The 26906-nt window shown below is 37.4% G+C and overlaps 1 protein-coding gene across 2 annotated transcripts in view; it reads left to right on the top strand.

Annotated features, from left to right (window-relative positions):
- Window positions 1–26906, top strand: part of WDHD1 (WD repeat and HMG-box DNA binding protein 1) — a 67673-nt gene that overhangs the window by 21179 nt on the left and 19588 nt on the right. For both annotated transcript variants that reach the window (XM_049898332.1, XM_049898331.1), the window contains 8 exons: window positions 1230–1440; window positions 3782–3969; window positions 5738–5922; window positions 7829–8070; window positions 10179–10316; window positions 12496–12652; window positions 23620–23734; window positions 24716–24847. In XM_049898332.1, the coding sequence (XP_049754289.1) occupies window positions 1230–1440; window positions 3782–3969; window positions 5738–5922; window positions 7829–8070; window positions 10179–10316; window positions 12496–12652; window positions 23620–23734; window positions 24716–24847 (1368 nt within the window). The remainder of the gene's footprint in view (window positions 1–1229; window positions 1441–3781; window positions 3970–5737; window positions 5923–7828; window positions 8071–10178; window positions 10317–12495; window positions 12653–23619; window positions 23735–24715; window positions 24848–26906) is intronic.

Raw genomic sequence — 26906 nt, 5'->3', positions numbered from 1 at the left:
TAAACAGTTTTTGCCTCCTTTTTTTTTCTGTTGTTTCTGTTAGTTGACCTGTATAAGCATTCAAAAAACTAGCTTTAACTGAGGTCATTGAAAGCAAATGTATCCTACCTAAGCAATATCTTGTTCAAAGTAAAGGTAAATGAGAGAATGTTTTACAATATGAGAGACTTTGTAGGGACTTGATCATATTAATATAAGGTAACTTCCTTTCTGGGAAATAATTTTTTTTTTTTAAATAAATTAATTTTGTTGTTGAGAATCTGGGGAATAAATTAAAAAAATTTTTTTTATTGTACTTTAGATGAAAGTTTTTAGAATAAACTAGCCTCTTATTAAACAGTTAGTACACATTGTTTTATGACATTGGTTAACAACCCCACAACTTGTCAACACTCTCCCTTCTCCACCTTGGATTCCCTATTACCAGCTTTCCTGTTCCCTCCTACCTTCTAGTCCTTGCCCCTGGGCTGGTGTGCCCCTTAGTCTCGTTTTGTTTTATGGGCCTGTCTAATCCTTGGCTGAAGGGTGAACCTCTCTCAGGGTTTTTCCAGTCTTTGTCAGACAAGTAGTCTGGTCTTTTTTTTTTTCTGTGGGTTAGAATTTTGTTCTACACTTTTCTCTAGCTCTGTCTGGGACCCTCTATTGTGATCCCTGTCAGAACAGTCAGTGGTGGTAGCCGGGCACCATCTAGTTGTGCTGGACTCAGTCTGGTGGAGGCCGTGGTCATTGTGGTCCATTAGTTCTTTGGGCTAATCTTTGCCTTGTGTTTTCAGTTTTCTTCATTCTCACTTGCTCCCGAAGGGGTGAGAACAGTGGATGGCCACTTACAGGCTTTTAAGACCCCAGATGCCATTTACCTAAGTAGAATGTAGGACATTTTCTTTATAAACTATGTTATGCCAATTGAGCTAGCTATTCCCTGAGACCATGGTGGGGAATAATTTTTGAGGAATAAAACCTTGCCTTATGTTTGGGCATATACAGTATTTGTTTACATGTCTTTCTCTGCACTCCTGCCCCATCCTCAGACTATAAGCCATTTAAAGTAAGGTCTGAGTCTTATATGAATATAAATACAATTCAAATAAATACAATTACTAATTCTTACATATCAAGGCATTTTCTTGCTTGGTAGAGTTTACTGGTACATATTAAGGGATTGCCTTTTGAGTAATTGAATTTATCCAAATAATTGTCTAATCTTTCTAATTTTTATTAATTTTTTCAAGGTATCTACCAGAGTAGAAAAGGATTACAATGACCTTTTTGATGGAGATGATGCAAGCAATGCTGATGATATCCTAAATGATAATGCAGCCAAGACCCCCTCTTTTTCAAAAGGAATTATAAATGATGGTGAGGATGACGATGACCTCATGCCGGCTTCAAGTCGTCCTAGACAGAGAAGTCACATCCTAGAAGATGATGAAAACTCAGTTGGTATGAATATGACTTTATGCATATGCTCATCTAGTCTGTTGTTTAATATTTTTAATTTTTTATTAAAGTTATTGAATTTGTGGACTGCAGCTAAAGCAGTGCTTGAAGGGAAATTTATAGCATTAAATCCTTATATTAAAAAAGAAGGTGTCAAGTAAATGATCTATATAAAAAAAAAAAAAAACCTGTTGCCCTTGAGTTGATTTCAACTCATAGTGACCCTATAGGACAGAGTAGAACTGCCCTGTAGATTTTCCAAGGAGCGGCTGATGGATTTGAACTGCTGACCTTTTGGTTGGCAGCCTGAGCTCTTAAGCACTGTGCCATCAGCACTCGTGGACATAGTAACCCAGAACCCAGTGCCGTCGATAGTAGTGAAGTTAAATTCTTAAGTGCACATTTAGTGCTAATTCACGAAAATAGTGTATGCGTTAGGAAATAGATTAAATGCAGAAAATTATTAAAATTTCACCTATTTCTTTTTCCTTTTTTTAGTATGGCTACTAAAATTAAAAATTACCTCGTGGCATAGTGGTTAAACGCTATGGCTGCTAACCAAGAGGTCTGCAGTTCGAATCTACCAGGTGCTCCTTGGAAACTCTATGGAGCAGTTCTACTCTGTCCTGTAGGGTTGTTATGAGTCGGAATCGACTCAGTGGCAGTGAGTTTTGGGTTTGGGGTATATTTTTGTAAGACATCACTACTGTTGATACTAAAAAATTAATAAGAGGATATTATGAACAACTTTGTGCCCATAAATTTAACAACTTAGATGAAGTGGATAAATTCCTTGAAAGACACAAACTGCCAAACTTAACTCAAGAAGAAATAGATAACCTGAACAGTACTGTATGTTTTAAAGAAATTGAATTTATAGTTAAAAGCCTACTAAGAAAGTGCTGTTGTAACAATTTACATGCTAAACTAACACATTTGAACATACCAGGTGAAATGCCAGTGTACCGGGGTAAATCGTGCTGCATTTAAATCATGCAGGGTTTATAGAACAGCAGTTTTCAAACATTTTGGTCTCAGGACCTGTTATACTCTTAAAAATTATTGAATACTCTAAAGAGAGTTTTTTAATGGAATTATATCTATTGTTCACTACATTAGGAATTAAAACTGAAAAAGATTTTCAAAATATTTATTTATTCACTTAAAATAACATTAATTCTTTTTCATAAGAAATATTTTTTTATGAAAAATAGCTATATTTACCAAAACAAAAAAAAAATACAGTAAGAAGAGTGGCATTGTTTTACCTTTTTGCATAGCTCTTTAATGTCTGGTTTAACAGAAGACAACCAGATTCTCTAGTCTGCTGCTGGATTCAGTCTGTTGCCATATATTATTTTTGCTTGAAGTATATGAAGAAAATTTGGCCTCAAACAGATATGTATCTTGAAAAGGAAGAAGTATCTTAATAGCCTGTTCAAATAAATATGGATAGTCTTCTTTGCTATAGTACCAAAACTTGACAAAAACGATAATTTCTTAAAGATTACTTTTAATGTGGAGTCTGAAACCTTTGCAGTGAAGTTTTTCAGCCCTGTTACATTAAAATCTGTTGGCTGTTTGTACTTTGGATCTTTTGCCCATGTGTAATTTTGTTATGTATTCATTGGTAATCTGGAAAAGATTGGTCCCCTGCAGTTTGCAGACCTTCTGAATATTGACATATTTCATTATCCAATATAAAAAAAATTATTAGTATCATCACTGATTGCATCGGAAGTGTTTAAGTATTGAGACGCTGTCAAGCCTGCAATGGCAGATACAAGTTTCCGGTGTTCAAATATTTGCTTCAAAGCTTGGATTTTACCATTGGCAACAAGTACTGTCAGTTATTTTTCTTAAGTAACAGGCTCACTTCATTCATTTTCAAGAAAATGTTTGCCAAATGGTATTCCATTTGGCGAAAGCTGCTAGTTCAGCCTGTATCTCAACTAATTGTATAAGTGCTTTTTCCTGAGACCACCATCGTACTTCAGTGTGATCGGAAGAGCTTTTTGTACATTTTCCATTTTAGTACACAGAATATTTTTAAAATGTATGCAAGGATCAAGATTTAATAAAATTAATATTTTTCACTCTACGTGAGTGCTGAGTGGTTGTAATGAAGTGCCGACAAATATAGTTTGGTGTCACTGCATCGATTCATGCTAAGATGCCGACAGTTTTACCAGCCATCAGTGTCAATGTCAACAGAGTGAAAGAGGCGAATAACGTGTTAGTAGTGTTAACCATGAATGGAAAAGGGTATTAGATTCCATAATGCTTTTCTTTTTTCAGGCCACTGGTACTTATGATTCTCTAATTATAACCCTTGGTGTTTTAGATATTACACTGCTAAAAAGTGGTTCTAGTCTTCTCAAAGAAGAGGAAGATGATGATCAGGCAGACAACATTCACAGTCTACCACTTGTATCATCCCAAAGGCCATTTTATGATGGGCCTATGCCAACTCCCCGACAAAAACCATTCCAGTCAGGCTCTACACCCTTGCATCTCACTCACAGGTTCATGGTAAGCCTTGGATCCATGTTTACTTTTAAATAGATTTTCACTATATTTTTGCTTGATAGAAAATATTTTTAAAAGTCTGTATTAACTGGCCTGGAGCATTTTGGCCAATTACAATTTTGTGTTTGGATTACTTTATGGTCAATTCAAAGTTTTCAATCTTATTTCAACTTTATTATTGAAAATAGCGTTAAATAAAAGTTTGCTTTGCAAAATGACATATAGTGAATATAATTAAATATGGCTGCATCTTTTTTTAAAAAAAAATTTTTTTCCCTACTTTAGATGAAGGTCTTCAGAACAAACTAGTTTCTCATGAAACAGTTAGTACATCTGTTGTTCTATGACATGGGTTAACAACCCCACGACAAGTCAACAGTCTTCCCTCTCAGCACTGGGTTCCCCATTGCCAGCTCCCCTGTTGTCCCCCACCGCCCCCCACCTTCCAGTCCCTGCCCCAGGGCTGGTGTGCCCGTTTAGTCTTGTTTTGTTTTATGGGCCTATCCAATCCTTGGCTGAAGGGTGAACCCCAGGAGTTACTTTGTTACTTAGCTGAAAGGGTGTTCGGGGGCCATGATCTCAGGGTTTCTCCAGTCTCTGTCAGGCCAGCAAGTCTGGTCTTTCTTTTTGAGTTAGACTTTTGTTCTACATTTTTCTCCAGCTCTGTCCAGGACCCTCTACTGTGATCCCCGTCAGAGCAGTCAGTGGTGGTAGCTGGGCACCATCTAGCTGTACTGGACTCAGTCTGGTGGTGGCCATGGTAGTTGTGGCCCATTAGTCCTTTGTAGTCTTTCCCTTATATCTTTAGTTTTCTTCATTCTTCCTTGCCCCCAAAGGGGTTAGACCAGTGGAGTATCCTAGATGGCTGCTCATACACTTTAAAGACCCAGACGCCACTCAACAGAGTAGAATGTAGAACATTTTTTTTATAAGCTGTGTTATGTAAATATGGCTGTATCTTGAACTACCTTTTGGCTATACTTCTGAACCTTATTTCTTATATTATTATACTAGTCTAGATATAGATTATGCTAATTCTTAAACACTAGTTAGAAGTTTTTTAGAAGGCAGATCCTAGTATACGATGCTAGAAGATAAGCGTTGTTAAAAAAAAAAAAAAACTACCTTTTCCCCACATGCCACTCTTTTGCCTTAAGTTCAAGAACATTAAAAAGTTTACTATTTCTGTTTGCTAGTTATTTGAGGTTTTCCTTGATGAAGGCTTTGTTCTCCTTTTTGAAAGGTGTAGAAGTGGCATGGATTTGTACCTAAATATTAAGGATGATATTTTAATAAAATTTTTTATTGCTGTCAGTCATTATTATCATCAAGTAATAGATCTTAAATTTTTGATTAGTGTCAACTGTTTTATTTATAATTGTATTTGTTGTAAAGGAAAGATAACACTAGGGCCTAATGTGAGCCTATAATGGACATTAGTGGAAGGTAAGTTTTCTAGATGCTGTCAATTTATGTTGTCCTAAAATGTATATTTTTATTTCTATAATATAAACCAGTTAATTGGAACAGAAAAATCTGCTGTCTTTTGCATCCACATTTTCAATTAAACTACATTTTTGAAATGTTTCATTTGAAGAATTTTTTTTTTTTAATGTTACTGCTGTTAGCGAAAACTATTTAGAGTTAGATGAACTCTGGTTCATAACTTAGATATTGAATTATAATATTTGTTAATTTGTGCTAATTTAGCCTACTGATTATAGCAGCTTCAAATTTTCTCTGATTTGTGTTTAATCTTACATGTTCGTAGGTATGGAACTCTATTGGAATCATTCGCTGCTATAATGATGAGCAAGACAATGCCATAGATGTGGAGTTCCACGATACTTCCATACACCATGCAACACACTTATCAAACACTTTGAATTATACAGTAGCAGATCTTTCCCATGAAGCTATTTTGTTGGCATGTGAAAGCACTGATGAACTAACAAGGTAAATTCAATATTATTGGGAAGAATCTGGCACTGTTGAGCTGTTAGATACAGTTATTGAAGTTGAAGACAAAAAGTTAACAAAACAAAATGATATCTTTTGTAGAATGAAATTTCAGAAAGAAGAAAAGCAAAAAAAACAACACCACCAAACCAAACCCATTTCCGTCAAGTCAGTTCTGACTCATAGTGACCCTATAGAGGAGAACAGCCCCAAGGAGCACCTGGTGGATTCAAATTGCTGACCTTTTGTTTAGCAGCAGTAGCTCTTAACCACTGTGCCACCAGGGTTTCTTCAGAAAGAAAGAGTGTGGCACAAATATTAGCACACCCATAACACCTCAGAATGCAAATGTTTGTTTTTCTGCCCCAATTGTTCCATTGTTCCATTCTCTAACTGCATATCAAAATGATATGATTTGTAATGCAAGAGATTGAATTATTTTTTACATTGTTTTGTTTTTTACTACTATTAAACCAGTAACACACACTCATTGTAAATAAAAAATATCCCTTTGTAATTAATCTGCCCCCAGTTCTGGGCAACTACTGACCTGTTTTCTGTCAGTATAGGTTAGATTTGAAACCTCTCTAGGAAAAAGGAAAAAAAAAAAAAAAACACACCCAAAAATGTTATCAATCTTTTTCATTAACAGTCTTTACTGTATATCCATTTGCTTTTTTTACTTAATGTATTTTGGCCTTCTTTACTTGTTTTTATTGATACGTAGGTAGATAGAGACAAAGTTATGATGGAAAGCAATGGATGCAGAATGAATTTTTTTTTTTTTTAAAGAAAATATTTTAGTCAGCATTTTGTTATTCCAGCCAGGTTATTCTCTCTTGATCTATCTGATCATAGTACTGATGCAAGTGATCATGGATTTTAATAACTCCCAGGTGATTTGAAGTTAAAATCTTTCTGATTGGATATATTAGCTCTTTGCTGCTTTTAAGTGTGGTCCACAAACTAGGAGCATGGGTCACCTGGGCGGTTCTTGGAAACACAGAATCGTCACCCCACCTCCCCAACCCCATCGAGTCAGCCCTACTGAATTAGAGTCTGCATCTTGACAGGATTTCCAGGTGACTGAGTGCACATTAAAGTCTGAGAAATACTTTATTAGGTCATTTTAACATTTTAATTGGTATTCTTGTTTACAAATTATAAAATCAACTCAATACTTCATTAGTAAGTCAGTTTATTAAAATAAATCACTATTGACTCGGTATCTCTAGCTTAGAATATCTTACACAATTATAACATTTATTTTCATGTACAATTTTGATTTTAGGTGTTCTTTGTTTTCCTTAGATATATTATTTCACAGCTGTATATAATGTTTCCTTTTCATTTTAAAGAGTTCGTCGTCTTGATTCCAAATGCTTATGATAGCTGCTTTTGTGTTAAATAATAACTTATATGTATGGATAAACATGCAAAGACTAGAAACATATCAAAATGTTAACATTGTTGGTAATCTCAGTAGTAGAACTATGTGTAATTTTCCCCCTCTTTTTGTTCTTCTATGTTAACATTTTTTTGCAGTGAGAACTTACTTAACATTTTGATGCTTTCTTCCTTTTTTAAAATTTGGTTGTGATTTTGTAGGATAGGATCACACTCTGCATATAGTTTTTTAGCCTTCCTTATTTCATTTAATATTATGTTGTGAGCCTTTTCCTGTGTCATTAAATATTCTTGAAAAACATGGCTGCTAATGCTTTTAGTATAGTTCATTTTAAGGATAATTCATAATTCTTAAAGCCATTTCTCGTACAATTAGTTTCTAACAGAAAAAGAAATGATTTGGTTTTGTTACTGACTATCACGATTAGTTATATATGTATGTATATAAATATAAAATATGGAAATTTTATTGTTTCTGTCTTGTCTTAATTTTTAGCAAGCTTCACTGCCTGCATTTTAGTTCTTGGGATTCAAGCAAAGAGTGGATAGTAGATATGCCTCAAAACGAAGATATCGAAGCCATATGTCTTGGTCAGGGCTGGGCTGCTGCTGCCACTGCGGCCTTGCTCCTCCGACTGTTTACTATTGGAGGTGTTCAAAAAGAGGTCTTCAGCCTTCCTGGGCCCGTGGTGTCGATGGCAGGACATGGAGAACAGCTTTTCATTGTTTACCACAGAGGTAGATTATTCTCAGTCTTTTATCTTTGTGATTCTACCATTATCTGAAACAAAATGGAAATTATTTGAGCTTTTAAAAAAATATGCATACTTCCTTTTTGTTTTGGCTTATATACCTCCTTTCACATTTACTTCAGCATGTGCATCAGTGTAATCTTTGATGTACAGTTTTTGGTGTTGTGTTCGCTAACAGCAATGAGAATATTTTCTTTGTAGAATTGTATTAGAGAATTCCAAGGTCAAGTTTGGTTAATTACTTGCATGTCTATATCTTACCTTTTGGTGACCACACTAAAGAACTTTCAGTGTTGAGATACCTCAAAAATAAACCTAACTCCTAGTGTGAAGAACCGAAACTACTTTGTGACTTTTGAAAAGTTGCTGCCTCATTTCCTCACCTCACATGCTGCCTTCATTCCCCACCATTATGCTAAGACTGGTCTTATCAAGGTTGCCAGTGATCTCTTTATGCTTATCTTTGTTAGTAATTCCTTTGGAAATACTTTAATCTCTTGGCTTGTGTAACATGACTCTCCTGATTTTTTTCCTCACTGGTACCCCTTCTTCAGCCCTTTTGCTGGCCCCTCCTCTTTTGCCTACCTCTTACTTGGAGGGCCCCCTCTTCTTTATTATTCTCTCTAGGTCATGGATTTTCAGTCTTTCTGGCGGCTAGCCACAGCAAGAAATACATTTTACATTGCTATTCAGTGCACACCTGCAAATGTAACTGAAATAAATGTCTCATGGATGATATTTACTCTTTGATTTGATTTTTCTTAAAATGCTAGTTGCAACTCTAAATTGATTTTATGACTCATAGGTCAAGAAAGTTAGAAAGACTACCCTGGGAATCTCATCAAGGCCCATGGCTTTAAATACATCCCTGTGTCTGTCACTTCTAAATCGGTATCACCAGCCCTGACCTCTCCCTCTATCTTTAGTCTTGGACATCCAACTGCCCACTTGGTCACAACAAAAATTTTGATTTTTTTTTCTTCCAAACTTGCTTCTTATTACTCGTCCCATCTCGGTAAATAGCATACTATCAGTCCAACTGTATCTCCTCTACTAACACCGTAATCCAACTCTGTTATAATCTGTTAGACATTTGTAATAGCTTCTTAACTAGTCTTTCAGCTTCAGTTCCTGCCTTCCACAATCCATTCTCCACACAGCCTCGGTGATCTTTTAAAAACATAAGTCAGATCACATTTCTCTTCATAGCATTCTGATGACTTCTCATTACACTTATAATAAAAATAAAGGTTCTTATTATGGCTAGCATGGTCCTACATGATCTGACCTTTGCCTGCCTCTTCAACCTCATTCTTACCACCTTCTCCTTGTTACCATGTTCTGGGCAGACTGGCTTCTTTCTGCTCTTCTGTTCCTCCAAGCTTGTTGCTGCCTTAGGACCTTTTCATCAGCTGTTCCCTCTGTCTACTGCAGTACTCTTCCCCCAGTGTTTGTGGCTGGCTCCAGTTTACAACTCATATCTCAGTTTAAATTTCACTCTCTCAAAGAGGCCGCCCAGACTATCCAACCTAAAGTAGCCACTCAGTCTGGCACTCTAAAACACTTACCTGATGCCTTAACACATACCTGATGCCATCAAGCCATTTCCTACTCATAGTGACCCTACAGTACAGTGTATAACTGCCCCATAGGGATTCCAAGGAGTGGCTGGTAGATTTAAACTGCCATCCTTTTGGTTAGCAGCCAAGCTCTTAACCACTGAACCACCAGGGCTCCATTTTAACACTTAGCACTTGTTATTTTTGTTTGTGTGTGTATATGTGTGTGTGTTTGTCTCTATTCTTTCATCTGAATATAAATTGCATGAGAACAGTGATCTAAGACAGTGCCTGGCACATAGTAAGCTCTCTGTAAACATGAGTGAATAAATAACCACTTTATGTGTCCATGTAACATATTATTGTGTTTCTAATATTTGAATGGTGCCTCATTTTATGTAGGTTATCCATAAAAAATAGTGCTACCTAATCTAGAATTTATCACAAAATGAATTCAATTCACAGAAAATAACTTAGACTGCATTATAGCTGAATAATCTTCGATGTCTAATTTGTGTCTACATTTTCTCATCAGGCACAGGATTTGATGGGGATCAGTGCCTTGGAGTTCAACTGCTAGAGCTGGGGAGAAAGAAAAAACAAATTCTGCGTGGTGACCCTCTTCCTCTTACAAGGAAATCCTACCTTACATGGGTTGGATTTTCAGCTGAAGGCAAGATAAATTTATTTCTTCATACTAAAGACTTTTTTTCAAGAAGAAAAATGTTTCATTGTTTTATTCCTAATTAGTTTCTTTAAAGATAAATTGTATTTTATATTTAAATTCTTTATTTTAATATGTTAGAAAAACTGGAAACTGGTATTGTTAGGCAAGGTAGCCATTGTTTTATGTATGAGAGCTGTTCATGAGAATTCTGATTAGAAAACTACAAAGATGGAAGTAAACGAAGTGTTTATTAGATACCAAGGAGGAAGTACAAATCAATGGTGAAGTGTGGCTTTTCCAGCAGATTCTACAGAGAAGTCCGGAACTTTCTAGAGCTGCGCAATCCACTAGCGTAGCCACTGGCCACATGTGGCTCGGGTGCCCTTGAAATCTGGCTAATCTGAGTTGAGATGTGCTGTGAGTGTAAAATACACGCAGGATTTCGAAGACTTAGTATGAAAAAAGCATGTAAAATATCTCATTAGTATTTCTTTTATGTTGATTGCATGTTAAAATGATAATAATTTGATATATTGGGTTAAATATATTATTAAAATTAGTTTCACTTTTTTTTGGTTACTTTTTTAATGTCACCCTCGTTGTTGGTTGCTGTCGAGTCAATTCCGACTCATGGGAAACCCAAGTATGTAGAATAGTACTGCCCTCCGTAGGGTGTTCAAGGCTGTGACCTTTCAGGAGCAGATCATCAGGCCTTACTTCTGAGGTGCCTGTAGGTGGGTTTGAGCCCTTAGCTTTTGGTTAGTAGTCCAGCACTTAAACCATCTGCATCACCTAGGGACTCCTATCGTGGGTCTCTCATCAAAACCAAACTCACTGCTGTCGAGTTGATTCTAACTCATACTGACCCTATAGGACAGAGCAGAACTGCTCCATCATAGGGTTTCCAGGGAGGAGCTGGTAGATTCGAACTGCTGACCTTTTGGTTAGCAGCCGAGCCCTTAACTGTCATACCACCAGGGCTCCATTGTGGCTCTAGAAAATGAAAAATGGTTTTTGTGGCTCACATGATACTTCTGTTGAATAGTGCTGTTGTAAAATCATTTAATAGTGGCTTATGACACTTTTTTTTTTTTTTTTATGACACGTGAGAGCAGCCATGGTGGCACAGTGGTTAAAGTGCTTGAGTACAAACCTAAAGGTAAACAGTTTGAACCCACCAATTGCTCTGTGGGAGAAAGATGTGGCAGTCTGCTTCCGTAAAGATCACAGCCTTGGAAACCCTATGGGGCAGTTCTACTCTGTCCTGTGGGGTCTCTATGAATCGGAATTGACGCTATAGCAGCGGGTTTGGTTTTTTGGTTTATGACAGATGATTTGCGGGACACTGAAGAGTACCTTATCTTACGGGCCTGTTAACCCTGTCTCAAGAGCTTAAATATTTCACTTGTTGGAGATTTGTGCCCTTCAGTTACATTACTGGAAACTCATTCGTCTTTTAAAAAAAGTTCAAATATTTCTTGACATTTTTTTCATTAGGATATTATTAGTCATTTGCACTTTAGTAATTGACTGTTCTTATAGCTTTATCTTACAGCTTTTCTTTACCCCAAGCATTTATCAGATGCAGACTCTGAGGACACTGTTGTTTGCAGAGTGGCAAGGGTGTGAAGCCACAGATAAAAGAAGGGGTAATTAAGTAATTTGCTGTGTGCTTTCTGAGGTGGGGGTAGAGTACATGGGAAACAGGAAGCTTACCTGTTTTCCTAGGAGAGAATTGCTGGGGACAGGACAGTGTCTAGGCCAAGATAGAGAGGGAGGAAGAAGAGTCCCAGAGACAAATTTGCAGTAGATTCTGGTCATTTGTCTGCCTCTCTTAATTAGGGAGCCTTCAGATTCAAGCTTAATTTTTTTTTTTTTTTGCTGAAACTGGCTTAAAAAGTATTATTGGTGTATTCCAGCAGGTGGCATAGTTTTCCCTGACACTGCCAGTTTTTTCTCTTTATTTGGGTGAATTTTAGGTATACCACATGCAATTTTATTTCGTCTTCAGTTAGGTCTTACTCTATTCAGTTAATGACATTTTGTAGGAAATAATCTCGGATTTTGCCTTTTTGTTTTGTTTGTTTTTGCTTTTGAAATGAAAGTTGATTCACTGGTATCTATTTTTTGAATAGAATTTCTGCAGCTATGTCTCCAAGTGATTTCTTTTTCTCTTGGCATATAGGTACTCCCTGTTATGTGGATTCAGAGGGCATTGTTCGAATGCTTAACAGGGGACTTGGTAATACATGGACTCCTGTGTGTGACACAAGAGAACACTGCAAGGGAAAGTCTGACCACTACTGGGTGGTTGGTGTCCATGAGAACCCCCAGCAGCTGAGGTGGGCTATTAGAAAATGAAGCCTAAAGTTCACTTTTTGTAAAAAGTACTTTGAGATTCTCTGAATCGTGCTCTTCAAGTATATTTGTTTATTCGTCTTTCGCCTTGGTCCATTTAGTTGCTTTCCATATCCATCAAATTGGGAATTTGTTTACATTCACTTTGAAGTTTATAAGTAGTTGCTTAACTTGAAATTGGTTGAACAAAATAGAAGTTAAGTTTATCAGTGTGACCTGAGCATCACTTTAGGCAGACGTAGGGGTGAGAGGGTGTTTCTGGTTAAGCGTGGCATTGCACCTTTTATTTTATAGCCTTTTATTTTAAACTGTGACTTAGAATTGAATGTATATAATTTAATTGCTTTTTCAGATTTTTAGCTTGATTATGGTAACAGGGGAGAGGGGTGGTAAAAATTGCAATATGTAATTGACTACCCATTGCCATCGAGTCAATTCCGATTCATAGCAGCCCTGTAGGACAGAGTAGAACTGCCCCATAGGGTTTCCAAGGCTGTAATCTTTACGGAAACAGACTGCCACATCTTTCTCCTGTGGGTTTGAACTGCCAACCCTTAACCACTGCACCACTAGGGCTCCTTTGTAATTGACTACAAGTGTAGAAGTCTCATTCAGCATTGTCTTAAAAATTTCTTCTTTTTTTATACCTGATACCTTCTTGGTCTAAAGATTGTCTGCAACATTGTGTAGGTACTTGGAAAACAAAGAGTCCTCTGCTTTCATGGAGCTTGTAGACTGATAGGGTAGGTAGATAATAAACAAGTAAAATACTAATTATAGCTTTGGATAAATGCCAGTAGTTAATCTGACCAGATCCATGATGGAGAAAAACAGAAGAGATATTCTAGTTGGGAAGATCATGGAGGACTCTTAAAGGAGGTAGCATTTAAAATGAGACCTGGAGGCAAAGGAGTCTGTTATGGAAGAGTGAAATGAAGAGTATTCCACGCACAGAAGAAGGCACATACAAAGGCCCTGAGGTTAGAAAGAAATTGGTGTGTTTGAGGAATTAAAAGGATGTAAACATGGCTAGAGTACATGAAGCAAGGGATGATGGGGGCAGAAATCCAAGATGATATCATAGTGTTGGACACAGGCTATATTACAGGCCAAGGTAGAGAATTTTGGATTCTATTTGAAGTGTATCAGGGTTTTGTCAGTGTATTCAAGGGTTTTATTGAAGGAAAAAAATGTAATCAGATTTATGATATAAAAAGTAAATATGTGTGATACATGGATTGGAAGGGGTAAGAATAGAAGTGGGGAGACCAGTTGTCAGCCAGGGGACTTATCCCTTCCACTGGGAATGTTTGGAAATGTGGGGTATTATTTTTAGTTATCACAGTGGCTAAGGGTCACTTGCGTTTAGAGAGCTGGGGCCAGGGTTGCTAAATATCCTATAATGTGCTGGGTGGTCCTGCTCAGCTACGAATTGTCCTTCCACACCTGTCGTCAGTGTCACCATTGCAAAGCACCAAGGAGAGTTTTGCAGTCATTTAACTGAGATGTGACTATGGTTTGTACTAGTGTGGGGGCAGTGGAAATGAAGAGAAGTAGTAGTTAAGCGCTCAGCTCCTAATCAAAAGGTCAGTGGTTTGAACCCACCAGCCACTCTAAGGGGGAAAGATGTGGCAGTCGGCTTCCATGAAAATTGGAAACCCTATGGGGCAGTTCTGTCCGTCCTATAGGGTTCCTATGAGTTGGTATTGACTCGACAGCAGCGAGTAGATTCAAGATAGACGCAGAGCTTGCAGGAAGATTGGGGGTTGGGAGTGAGAGAGAAGAATCAATAATGACAACCATGATTCTAATTTAAGCAACTGGGTGGATCTCGGTACCATTTATAGAAATAAAAACCCCACTAAAAGGGAGACAGAAATTCCCTTTTGGATGTGTTAAGTTTGGAATGCCTATGAAACATTCAAATGAAGGTATTAAGATCCTGGAATGTAAGAAAGCCTTGGTGGCACAGTGATTAAAGCGCTTGGCTGCTTAACCGAAAGGTCGACAGTTTGAACCCACTGGCCACGGGAGAAAGGTGTGGCAGTCTGCTTCGAAAGATTACAGCCCTGGGAGCCCTATGGGGCAGTTATACTCTGTCCTACAGGATCGTTATGAATTGGAATCGACCTGATGGCAGTGGGTTTGGTTTTGGTTTAGGGAGTGTAAGTTTGGAGTTCAAAAGAAAAATTTTGGCTGCAGATATAAATTTGGGAGTCACCAGAATATAGGCGGTGTTTAAAGTCATAGTAAGAAATAGAATAAGGGAGAAGAAAAAAGATCTCAGGACCCAACCCTAAAAAATTCTAACTTTTCAAGGTCAGATACTGGAGTAGAAGCTTTTGAATAAGAAAAGGAAGGATAAGCTAAGCAAGTAAGAGAAGAATCACCTGAAGAATCTCATATCAAACTGTTAAGTAGAGAGTATTTCAAGAAAAAGGCAGCCAGAAAGGGAAATACAAATGGCTCTTAAATATATGAAAAAGATAATTGATGTTATTCAAAATACGCTAAGTACAAATTAAAACTAAAAAAGGGAATTCATTTTTACCTCTCCGATTGGGAAAATCTGCGTGTTTGATAACACCCTTGGTTGGTGAGGCTGTGGAGAAGTGATCACTTTCATGCATTGCTGATGGGAATATAACTTGGTATAATCCCTGTGGAGGGCATTTGATCAAGAACAACAAAATTAAAAGAAATGCATGTGCACTTTGATCCAACAGTTCTGCTTTTAGGATTTGCCCTACAGATAAGCTGTTGTTGTGTGCCGTCCAGTTGATTCCAACTCATAGCAACCCTATAGGACAGGGTAGAACTGCTCCATAGGATTTCCAAGGGTGTAATCTTTCTGAGAACAGATCTCCTGGTCTTTTCTCCTGTGGAATGGCTGCTGGGTTCAAACCCCTCGACCTTTGGATTAGCAGCCGAGTGCTTTACTATTACACCACCAGGACTCCTTTACAGATACACTAGTCCCTGGCTATTTATTCAAAGTGTTATCCACAGACTAGCCCCATCAGTGTCATCAGGAGCTTGTTAGAAATGCTGAATCTCGGCCTCACATCAGACCTGTAGTTTAACAAGATCTGCAGGTGATTGGTGTGCAGGTTAAAGTTTGGCAAGTACTACTGCTAGCATATGTGGAAAGTGATACAGGCAAAAGGTTGTTAACTGTGGGATTCTTAATATTAGCAAAAGATTGGGAACTTAAATTTCCATTAGTAGAGAAATACACTCTTTCTGCACATGTATATGCTACAGTACCATGTAGCTTTTAAAAAGGCAAATCATATATCTGCTAAGGAATGTGTATCAACAATATATAAAGAACTCTTATAACTCAACAATAAAAAGACAACCCAATTTAAAAACGAGTGAATGATCTGAGTAGATATTTCTCCAAAGAAGTTTACAAATGGCCAATAAGCTCATGAAAACATCACTAGTCATCAGGGAAATGGAGAGCAAAATTATAATATGATACCACTTCACACCCACTAGTAAATCTATAATAAAAAGAGATAATAGCAAGTGTTGGCAAGGAGATGAATTAATTGGAACCCTTGTACATTGTTGGTAGGGATTTAAAATAGAGCAGTTTGGCAGTTCCTCAAAAGGTTAAACGCAGTCACCATGTAACCCAGCAATTCCACTCCTAGATATATAACCAAGAGAACTGAAAACACACGTCCACATAATCACTCGTACGTGACTGCCCATAGCAGTGTTATTCATAATAGCTAAAAATGAAAGCAATGCAAATGCCCACTAACTGATGAATGGATAAACAAAATGTTTTTTTAAATATTCCATAACCCTATGGTGTATTATTCAGCTATAAAAAGGAATGAAGTACTGCTACATGCTATAATGTGGAAGAGTCTTGAAAATATTATAAAGTGAAGGAATCAGAAACAAAGGACCATATTATATGATTTTTTTTGTATGAAATGTCGAGAACAGGCCAATCCATAAAGAGAAAGCAGATTAGTGGTTGCCTTGGAAAGGAGAGTGGGGAATAGGGAGTGACTGCTAATGGGTTCAGGGTTTCTTTTTGGAGTGATGAAAATATTCTGGAAGTAAATAGTGGTGGTGGATACCTAACTGAGCATACTAAAAGCCACTGAACTGTACAGTCTGTGGTATCATATGGCAATGGTACACTCTGTGTAAACTCTGGTATGTGAATTATATCTTACTAAAACTCATTTTTTACAAGAAGGGTGAGAACACTATTGATGTGGAAAGATCTATAAGATATGTTAAGTGAAAAAATACTGTTTGTGTAAAAGGGGAGAAGGAATAAGAATATATAATTGTATTTATTTATACATATATGCAAAAGGATTTCTGGAAGAGTAAAAATGGAAACTAACAACTATAGTTGCCTGGTAGAGAGAAACTCACGGAATAGGAGACTTTTCTCAGTGTTCCTTTTTGTAATTTTTGAGCATGTGAATGTATTACTTGTTCAAAAACTAATTGAATTAAATTTTTTTTTTTTTTTTAAATGAAAAAGGCAACTCAGTCACCTGAATTGAATAAGGCTGGCAGTCAAGTTTAAGATGACGTCTGAATCTGGCTACATAGAAATTATTGGTGACCCTTATAAAAGTGGTGTTAGTGGCATGATAAAATGTCAAATTACAGATTGGGGTGGATTGAAAGCATGGTAGGTAAAGAAGTAACCAGAATATATAGACAACCCTTCAGGAAGTTTGGTTAGGAAGAGGAGCAGAGACATAGGGTGGTATCTAGAGAAGGATGAGAAGTTAAGTAAGGGATTATTTAGCTTGGATGATTCTAGAGCATTTTCGTAATCTGTCGGCAATGAATTCAGTAGGGAAGCTGAAATTGACAATGTAAAAAAGAGGAGACAAAGGAATGAAATCCTCAAAAGAAAAAAAAAAGATGATAGATTTCAGACCATGTTTCTAAAATAGGAAGATAAGACATTTTATCAGTTGTAATGGATTCTTGTCTAATGGCATCTGTTTTGTCAGCGGATTATGAAGCAAGGTTAAGGATTTTTGAAAGTTGTGTTTGGCAGTATGGAATGTTTGAGAAGAAAATACGACATAGGCTTGTAGAATGTAAAATAGAATTTAGTAGAGAGCTATAGAGGAATTGCTGATTATAGTTTCTGTATGTCTTGTCTTTTCTTCAAAATCTCCAGGTATTACATCGTTGACGTATTTAGTGTCTATCAGGGAGAGTATATCGTTAGTTAACTATTTTTAACAGTTCTCAGGGTATAGGTTGTTCTGAGGAATTCCATACATGTCCATTTCCAGGAATCAAAACTAGTAATTCGAATTAAAGAGCTTATGTTCTGTTTCAAAAAGAGATTAAGTTCTGAGCCTGTAAGGATTTTTACTATTCCATGTAATGCTTATCCAAGCGAGATGATTCATTTTGTTAGTGATCTTGAGGTATATGAAGTTATTCATTTACAGTGAATTTACAATGAATAATTTTCTTTTTGCATTTAATTTAGTATTATAAGTATTTTATCAAGTTCAATTTTTGCACCCCTGATAATTTATATACCCGGCTTCGTTTTCTTAACCTGCTTTTCAGTTAAGATCTGTGAAGGATTTTAATTCTCATTAAAAGTCATGATAATTGCAGCTGATAACATTTAACCACTAAATTCAACGTGAGATAAAGAAATAATGGACTCTAAGTTATAGCTTTTGGGCTTGGAAGGATTTTAGAAATTGTTTAGGCCGGTGGCTCCTGACATTTTTAAGTATAAGAGCCTTTATAAAACATTTCGTGACCCTCAGATGATAGTAGCTGTATATTTAGTATCAGTTGATAGGGAATATTCATAATAACTAAACAGTTCTATAGATCTAAGAACTATATTTTAACATAAATTCGTATATACAAATCATATTATCTACATGCATGTGAAAATTCTAGTACCTAAAGTGGAAGCAGTTTTTTAATTCAGTCCACGGACAATTCACAGTGCCTGCCTTAGCTAGTGCTGCTGTAACAAATACCACAGCTGGCCTTTAACACCTCATTTCTTCACAATTTAGGAGGTCAGAAGTCCAAATTCAGGGCACCAGCTCTAGGGGAAAGCCTTCTTTCTCTCTTTGTTCTGGGTGAAAATCCTATCAGCTTCTCTAGCCCTGGGGTTTCTTGATTCCTTGGAGATCTCCATGTGGCATCTATCTTTCCTCCCATTTGTGTTTGCTTGTCTCTGTGCTTAAGGTGTTCTTTTTATTTCAAAGATGATTAGGTTTAAGACACACCTACACATTAATGTAACAAATAAAACCGCATTTCCAAATGGGATTACATCCACAGGTATAGGGGTTAGAATTCCAAAGCATATTTTGAGGGCAGTACAGTTCAATCCATAATAGTACCTATGTGAATTTACAGACCCTTTGCAATAGCTCAGTAGTCCCATAGGGGAAAAATGCACAAAGAATGGGAACCACTGGTTTTTGGTCCATATCCCTGCCTTCAACCCCAGCTCTTCTGCTCAATTTTTACATATGAGAAAACCAAGGTTTGAAAAGGTAAAGTACCTTAGTTAGTTAGTGGCAACTTTTTTTTTTTTTCCTGTATTGAAATACCGGAACAATGGGAGTCGAGTTGATAAGTAGGTTGAAAATAAGCACAACTCCCTCAAGGACCAGCTTATTGCAGGAAAATAATTGAATTATTGAGGGGAATCTTATACAGTAGACAAATAGTTTCAAAACCAGGTATCTACTTTGAAACACCAAGAAGGTACGCTGAGAAACCTGTTCATAAAAATATATTTATTTGCATATGCTGTAATAAATTGATTTCAGGATGTTTTTCATATTTTCCTAACTATTCTGGAAGAGAAAACCCTAATGGTGTAGTGGTTAAGTGCTACGGCTGCTAACCAAAAGGTCAGCAGTTCGAATCCACCAGGCTCTCCTTGGAAACTCTATGGGGCAGTTCCACTCTGTCCTATAGGGTCACTATGAGTTGGAATCAACTCAGCAGCAATGGGTTTGGTTTCAGGTGTTTTATTCTGGAAGAATAAACTTGAAAAAGAGTATTTTCAAAGATTGGAAGCTATACTTGTCAGTATACTCACTGTGCTTTTCATACCAGCTTTGCTTATGTATAGACACATCTACAGATGATCAGGAAACCCTGGTGGCGTAGTGGTTAAGTGCTATGGCTGCTGACCAAGGGGTTGGCAGTTCAAATCCACCAGGCGCTCTTTGGAAACTCTATGGCACAGTTCTACTCTGTCCCATAGGGTCGCTATGAGTCAGAATCAACTCAAGGGCACTGGGTTTGGTTTTTTTGTTTTGACAGATAATTAATTTCCTTCACATACATGAAGATCTAGAGAAGAAAATTCTACAAACACCGTTAGTAGTCTGCTGCTGTGTTTGATGAGACTTATCTATCCTTGCTATCAAGAAATTCATCCTTGTGTTTATTTAGATTGAATGTTTCTGTTTGCTCACTTAGTGTTTGTGGTGAAGATAGTGAACTATGCTCTTCTGGAAAGGCAGTGTTGGCTAATGATCCAGAGCTTGAGCTCTGGAGTCACACTGTCTGCTGTGGTGTTCTGGTTGAAATGCCTACTGTCTAGCCCTGGCCATCCTACTCAGACTCTCTGTGCCTCTGTTTCCTCATCACTAAAACCGGGATGATACTAGTACCTGTCTCACAAAATTGTGAAGATGAAATATGTTAGTACATAGAGTGTACTTGGAACAGTACATAGAGTGTACTTGGAACTAACATTTAGTTAGTGTTTAGTGAATGATAGTTGTTAATAGGAGTTTCTGAGTGGTGCACACGGTTAAGTGCTCAACTATTAGCCAAAAGGTTGGCGATTCAAAACCACCCAGAGGCACCTTGGAAGACAGACCTGGCAATCTGCTTCTGAAAGGTCACAGCCTTGAAAACTCTGTGGAGCAATTCTACTTTGCACATATGGAGTTGCCATGAGTCAGAATCGACTCAATGTTAACTAATAAAAACTATAAATAATAACAGCAATAATATTTTTCCTGCTGTCTTAAAGGCTCTTAGCTTTGTATTTAATGGTTAATGATTTCTTTAATCTCTTCATTTTAAATGCATTTTCTTATCCAGATTCAGCAGTATTTATATTTTCTTTTTGGTCAGGAGTCCTTTGAAAAGGAGTACATTTTGTTAAAAGTTTTTTTATTCCATATTAAAACCAAAAAACCCACTGCTGTCGAGTCAATTCTGACTCACAGTGACCCTATAGGACAGAGTAGAACTGCCCCATAGAGTTTCCAAGGAGCGCCTGGTGAACTTGAACTGCAGAACTTTTGGTTAGCAGCTTAACCACTTAACCACTCTGCCACCAGGGTTTCCATATTAGTCAGTACAAAATACCACCCTTAGTTACGAATATGAAAATCATTGATGTCTAGATGGCTCACTCCTGCTGTCTTAGTGATGTACTTCAGTTTAGCAACAACTGCTTTCATCATTTCCTCTAAAGATCTTTTCATGATCACTGCTGGTTAATACATAACTGGTCTAAGTTACTCTCTACAAACAGCAGTGACCTGAATGCTGTCCCTCCTTCCTTCTTTTTCACTTTAGTTTTAAAAAACTCTTTTTAAAGAGTAAGTGTGTTTGAAAATTAGACTTTTTTGGTAGTTGTATTCATGTAACAGGCATTTATTATAGCACTGAGTACTTGAACTGTACCACACCCAGATAAATGAGGCATGGAGCCCGGAATATATAGGCTTCTAAAGTGACTGTGCTGCCTCTGAGTGAGGGCTTTATAGGAGGTCCGAACAAAGTCCCTTCCAATGCAGGAGAGTCCTGTCCAAAGCACAAGAGAAAGCAAAACTTTGCAACTGGGGGAAGGTTAGTCTGGACATTGGTCCCAACTTTCTCCAGTTTGGTATTTTTCAACTCTTAATGTAACAAGAGAACAGATTCTGCCATTTGTATGAGAAGAAATTGAGGTAATTTTGTGTCCTTAGTAAAGTGTGGTTTATTTTTTCACATTTCCTCCTTCAAATGGTTTAGCCATGAAGGTTCCAGGAAACCTATTCATAGTAGGCAAAACTCACCAAATTAGGATTTGGTTTGTCTTTCCTTTTATTCCTTCATTAAAGGGATATTTAACAGAAAAAAGATCTTTTTAGTTCAAATCTTTAAAGCTAAGAAAAGAATAAGAAATGTAAAGTGGCTCTCTGCTTTGACATAAATGTGGCTTAGAAGTAACTGTTAATAAAACCTCAATCAGTATTTCCTTTTTCTTTGTGATAATTGTTTACCCACTGCTGTTGAGTCTGTTCTGACTCATAGCACCCTATAGGACAGAGTAGAACTTCCCTATAGAGTTTCCAAGGCTGTAATCTTTACCGAAGCAGACTGCCTGCCACATCTTTCTCCTGCAGAGTGGCTGGCGGGTTCAAGCCACCATACTTTTGGTTAACAGCCGAATGTTTAACCACTGCACCACTAGGACTCCTTACTACGACTAAATCAATAGAGTATTTGAGCTGTAACATGTATGAAAGAAGAGAGTACAAGTCATTTTATAGAAAAAAAGAACGCTCAGGCAATTAGCGTTACTCTAAATGTTGTAACTGCTTTTGTTAATGTACATTATTTGTATGTAATTGGGTTCATTCTTTGTGAATGTGCCTGTTCTGTCTTTTCCATTTTGCATGATTAGTAAACTAGTGGTTTTTGTATATAGGTGCAGGAGAGAATTGCCATGAGAGTTCTCAAACTCAGAGTATTCATGTTGCCACCTCACACTATGTGGTAAAAACCACTGATTTATATGAAATCATAAAAAAGGATGAGGAAGAAAGAAAATGAGATTGTGTGTTCAAAAAGATTGGAACTCTAAAAACATATGTTTGTGTTTTTATTGTATAATCACAAAAGAAGGAAAAATGTATCCAGCCCTCACTAGGGACGGGACCTATGTAGTTTGAAAAAGATCGTGGATATTCCCACGTATTTATTTTATAGTTTACTGTAGTGGGCATTTGATAATGCTAGAAGATATTTATGAAGAAAAACTTTAAACTTAAGGGCCTAATTTCTGCTTAGCATTTCCCCTTCAGGAATGTCATAACTTACTGAAGCCCTGACTAAAAGGATGTACTAGGCATGGCTATTGGTAAGCATTGAATAAGGTATTCTACTTTGTCTTTAAAATGACTTTATGAAAATTAGAAAATTTGCCCATGTGTAATCATGGTTTTCCAATGAATAATTTGAATACCTAAGTTGAAAGTGTTGTATGTGTATAAATCATTCGCTCATTAGCTAATGCTTTTTAATTAATAAACCATATTAGTACCCTTCATGTTGGGCATCTTTGAATGGCTTACATAGTTAGAAAATGTTTAGACAAAGCCCTTACCCACTGAGCTATTACCACATAAAGTAACCTTTCATTTACCAGAGCAGGTATAGATTATAACCTTTTTAATAATACTTGGTTTTCCACTCCACTCTCACCTATAATAAACACTGAACCTGTATTAGACATTTCACCATCTTTTTCTCTTATTTGATATTTCCTACCAGCATTACCAAGTGTTCCCAAACTGATGGAAGTGGATGTGCATCATCAGCATTTTACCTTAGGGTGATCTTTTTTATAACATGATTCCATGACAAGTGTTTATGGCCTAAGTCTGTAATTTTAAAAGTGGGCAGTTTGCGAAGGAAAATGTGAAGACAGCTGATTTCACTGATAGTGATTATTATTTAATAAAGCAATGTGAGAAAGAACTTTTTAAATTCTAGACAGGAAAAGGTATAGCTTTTATACCTAAACAGGCCTAAAAAAGAAATTTGTTACATATCATTTAGCCAGTTATTGGAATAATATTATTCTAAGTTACTAACTTTCGGAAAATTTTAGCAGTTTTTATTACAGAAAGTTTTCATGATGGAACTTTTTCTTCGCTGACAGGTGCATTCCTTGTAAGGGTTCTCGGTTTCCTCCCACGCTTCCAAGACCTGCCGTAGCCATATTAGCCTTTAAGCTTCCTTACTGTCAGACTGCAACAGAGAAAGGACAAATGGAGGTATGTGGACATCTTACCTTGACACATTGAATTTGTTAATACACTGCCTGTGACACAAGTGTTTAAAAATTACCGTGATGGCCAGTGTTGAGTGTTCACTGCTTATTAATAAGCAGTGGTAGCATGGAGGAAAGAGGACTGCTTATTGCAGTGGCTGCTTCTAGGGACTTTGTTGCTCAGGTAAAGGAATACGTCTGTTAGGGCTGCACTGGGGTGAAGCCTTCACTGTCAGGGTCAAGGCAGCACCTGAGAGGGAGGGAGCTGCCTCAGAGGGAGGGAATGCCTCCGTAATTTCTGTGCCCCAGGCACCTTGCTTGCCTAACCCTAGTCCTAGCCTGCATCACCAAAAGTTGTTTGAAATCTTGCAATTAGTTGATCTAAATAAGAACCAGTTCAGCTTCTAAAAAACCACTTTACATTAGACAGGCCCATAAAACAAAATGAGACTGAAGGGGCACACCAGCCCAGTGGCAAGGACAGGAGGGCAGGGGGGGACAGGAAAGCTGGTAATAGGGAACCCAAGGTTGAGAAAGGAGAGTGTTACAAAACAATATGTATACTAATTGTTTAAGGAGAAGCTAGTTTGTTCTCTAAACCTTATCTAAAGTATAATAAAAAAAAAGTTAAAAAATGTAAATCTAAAAAAAGAAAATAGAAAAACACTTTACTGAGTTCTCTGAGCCTTACTTCAAATACTAGGAAACTGTTTAAAATACTGCAGGTCCTTTTTGTTTTTCCAAGAAAAGGAGATAAAATCAAGCCATAGCATCACATTGGAATTTGAACTGCAAAATAAGCTATGGAGAGGAGGAAATCCTCGAGGCTTAGTGGTTGAGTGCTGGGCTGCTAACCAAAAGGTTGGCAGTTCACGTCCACCAGGTGGATTTCAGAAAATAAACTGAAATGTGTTAAGATATATATTTAACACTTGCCTGGTAAAAGGTAATAGTTGTCTCTAAACAATTTTTTCCACTTTTATAGGAACAGTTTTGGCGCTCCGTTATATTTCACAACTACCTTGATTATTTAGCTAAAAATGGTTACGAATATGAAGAGAGCACTAAAAATCAAGCAATAAGAGAACAACAGGAACTTTTAATGAAAATGCTTGCGGTGAGTAAAATCAGTATACTGTACTGAAAAAATTAATGATAAGTCGTTTTCTTCTGTAGGTTGAATTTCTTAATGGTTTATAAATTACCACTAAGCTCCACAGGCTAAAATTCTTAAGTCATATCTGGTAGGGTTTTTTTTTTTCCCCACCTTTAAAATTTCTGTTTCCTATTGGTATTGCAGTTACAATATTTAAAACATGAGCTTGTTGTTTCTAGGATCATATGGCAGACATAAATTTTCTGGTGCTCCTTCCCTTTTTTGTTTCCCTAGGACCCTAAAGACCACTACTAGGTGATACCTAAGGTCAGTGATTCTCAATCTGGCTGCACATTTCAACCTGGGAAGAAATTGTGATATAACTGGTCCGACGTAGGAAGCAGACATTTGTTGTTGTGGCTGAGTTTCCCAGGTGATTCAGATGTGCTGCCCGAGTGGAGAGCCATTGTCCTCTAGACAGTGGTTCTTAAAAGTAAGGCCCTTCCTCCAGCCTCCCACACCTATCCTACCTACCAGCAGCATCAGCATCCCCTGGGAACTGGTTAGAAGTGCAGACTCTAAGGGTACACCCAGCTTAACAGGCCGTTCAGGTGACTCTGATGCTCAACAAAGTTTGAGAATCGCTGCCCTAGCTCCTGCTGGTATTAAACTTGGCAAATAAAGTTTGAGTGCCAGTTGTTTTTAAATTTCCAAGGCTGGATAGTCTTAAAAATTTTGATTGGATTTTTAGCTGTGCCTGCCTTTGTGAATTAGGCTGCTATGTATACTGAAAGTTTGTCTGTAGCTAGTGACCAGGTTTGGTGCCTTATGTATTTTAGTACATTTATCTTTGGAGCAGCATATCTTAAAGTTCATATATTTGTATCCTCACTCCAGGTTGGTTTATGGAGAAGAGTATAATATAATTTCTTCTCTGCTCATCTTGCATTAGACTGCAAGCCCCTCGAGGGCAGTGAGCATGTCTTGTTCACTGTTGTATGCCAGGCATTGACGTAGTTCCTGCTACGTAGTGAAAAAAAACAAAACCCATTGCTGTTGAGCCGATTCTGACTCATGGCAACCCCATGTGTTACAGAGTAAAACTGTTCCATAGGGTTTTCTGGCTATAATCTTAATGGAAACAGATTGCCAGGCCTTTCTTACATGGTACCACTGGTTGAGTTAGAACTGCCAACCTTTAGGAAAGTAGTTGAGCTTAAACTGTTTATACCACCTAGGGACCTTAATACATAGCCCAGTTGCCACTGAGTTGATTCTGACTCATGATGACCCCTTGTGTGTCAGTGCAGAACTGTGCTCCTTTGGGTTTTCATGGCTGTGACCTTTCAGAAGCAGACCACCAGGCCTTTCTTCCAGTGCATCTATGGGTGGGTTCGAACTGCTAGCCTTTCAGTTAGTAGCCCAGAACTTAACTGTTTGTACCGCCCAGGGACCCTTTTTTTTTTTTTTATTAACTTTTATTAAGCTTCAAGTGAACGTTTACAAATCCAATCAGTCTGTCACATATAAGTTTACATACATCTTACTCCGTACTCCCACTTGCTCTCCCCCTATTCAGGGACCCTTTAATACATGGTACATGCTCAGTATTTCTTTAAAGAGTGAATGGTCCAGATTTTTCTTTTTAAAGTTGGGGAAAAAAGGGTTTGGAGGGGAAAATGATATTTAAGACCACAGAGCTAATTATAACCCCAGTCCCTAAAAGTTGTGGTTCACTACTGTTGTCTTTATACAACACTGCCTTGAATTTAATATTAAACTATTTTAATTACTTTGTTGTGGGGTGACTTTTGTTTCTTTTATAAAGCATTGTTTGTGGTCCAGAAACTAGCAAGCTTTGTATTTTTTGCAACACATGTAAAGAAACATGTTTGATTTATTTACTATTTAGTGGTGGAGCCTTTCCTTTGGACCGGTGTTTCTTAGCTGGGTAAAGTAGCTTTGGGGGTTGGTCAGTTCTTTAATGTTCCTGGTCCCAGGCAAATGCCTATAGTTCACCCTAGCCAATGTGAGAACCATGCCCATAGTTCATCCTAGCCAACACGAGAGCCATGCCAGT

The sequence above is a fragment of the Elephas maximus genome, chromosome 10, assembly GCF_024166365.1.
Source record: "Elephas maximus indicus isolate mEleMax1 chromosome 10, mEleMax1 primary haplotype, whole genome shotgun sequence".
Classification (NCBI taxonomy): domain Eukaryota; kingdom Metazoa; phylum Chordata; class Mammalia; order Proboscidea; family Elephantidae; genus Elephas; species Elephas maximus.
Note: the sequence above shows the minus strand (reverse complement) of the source record. Positions and strands in the feature narration are given on the sequence as shown.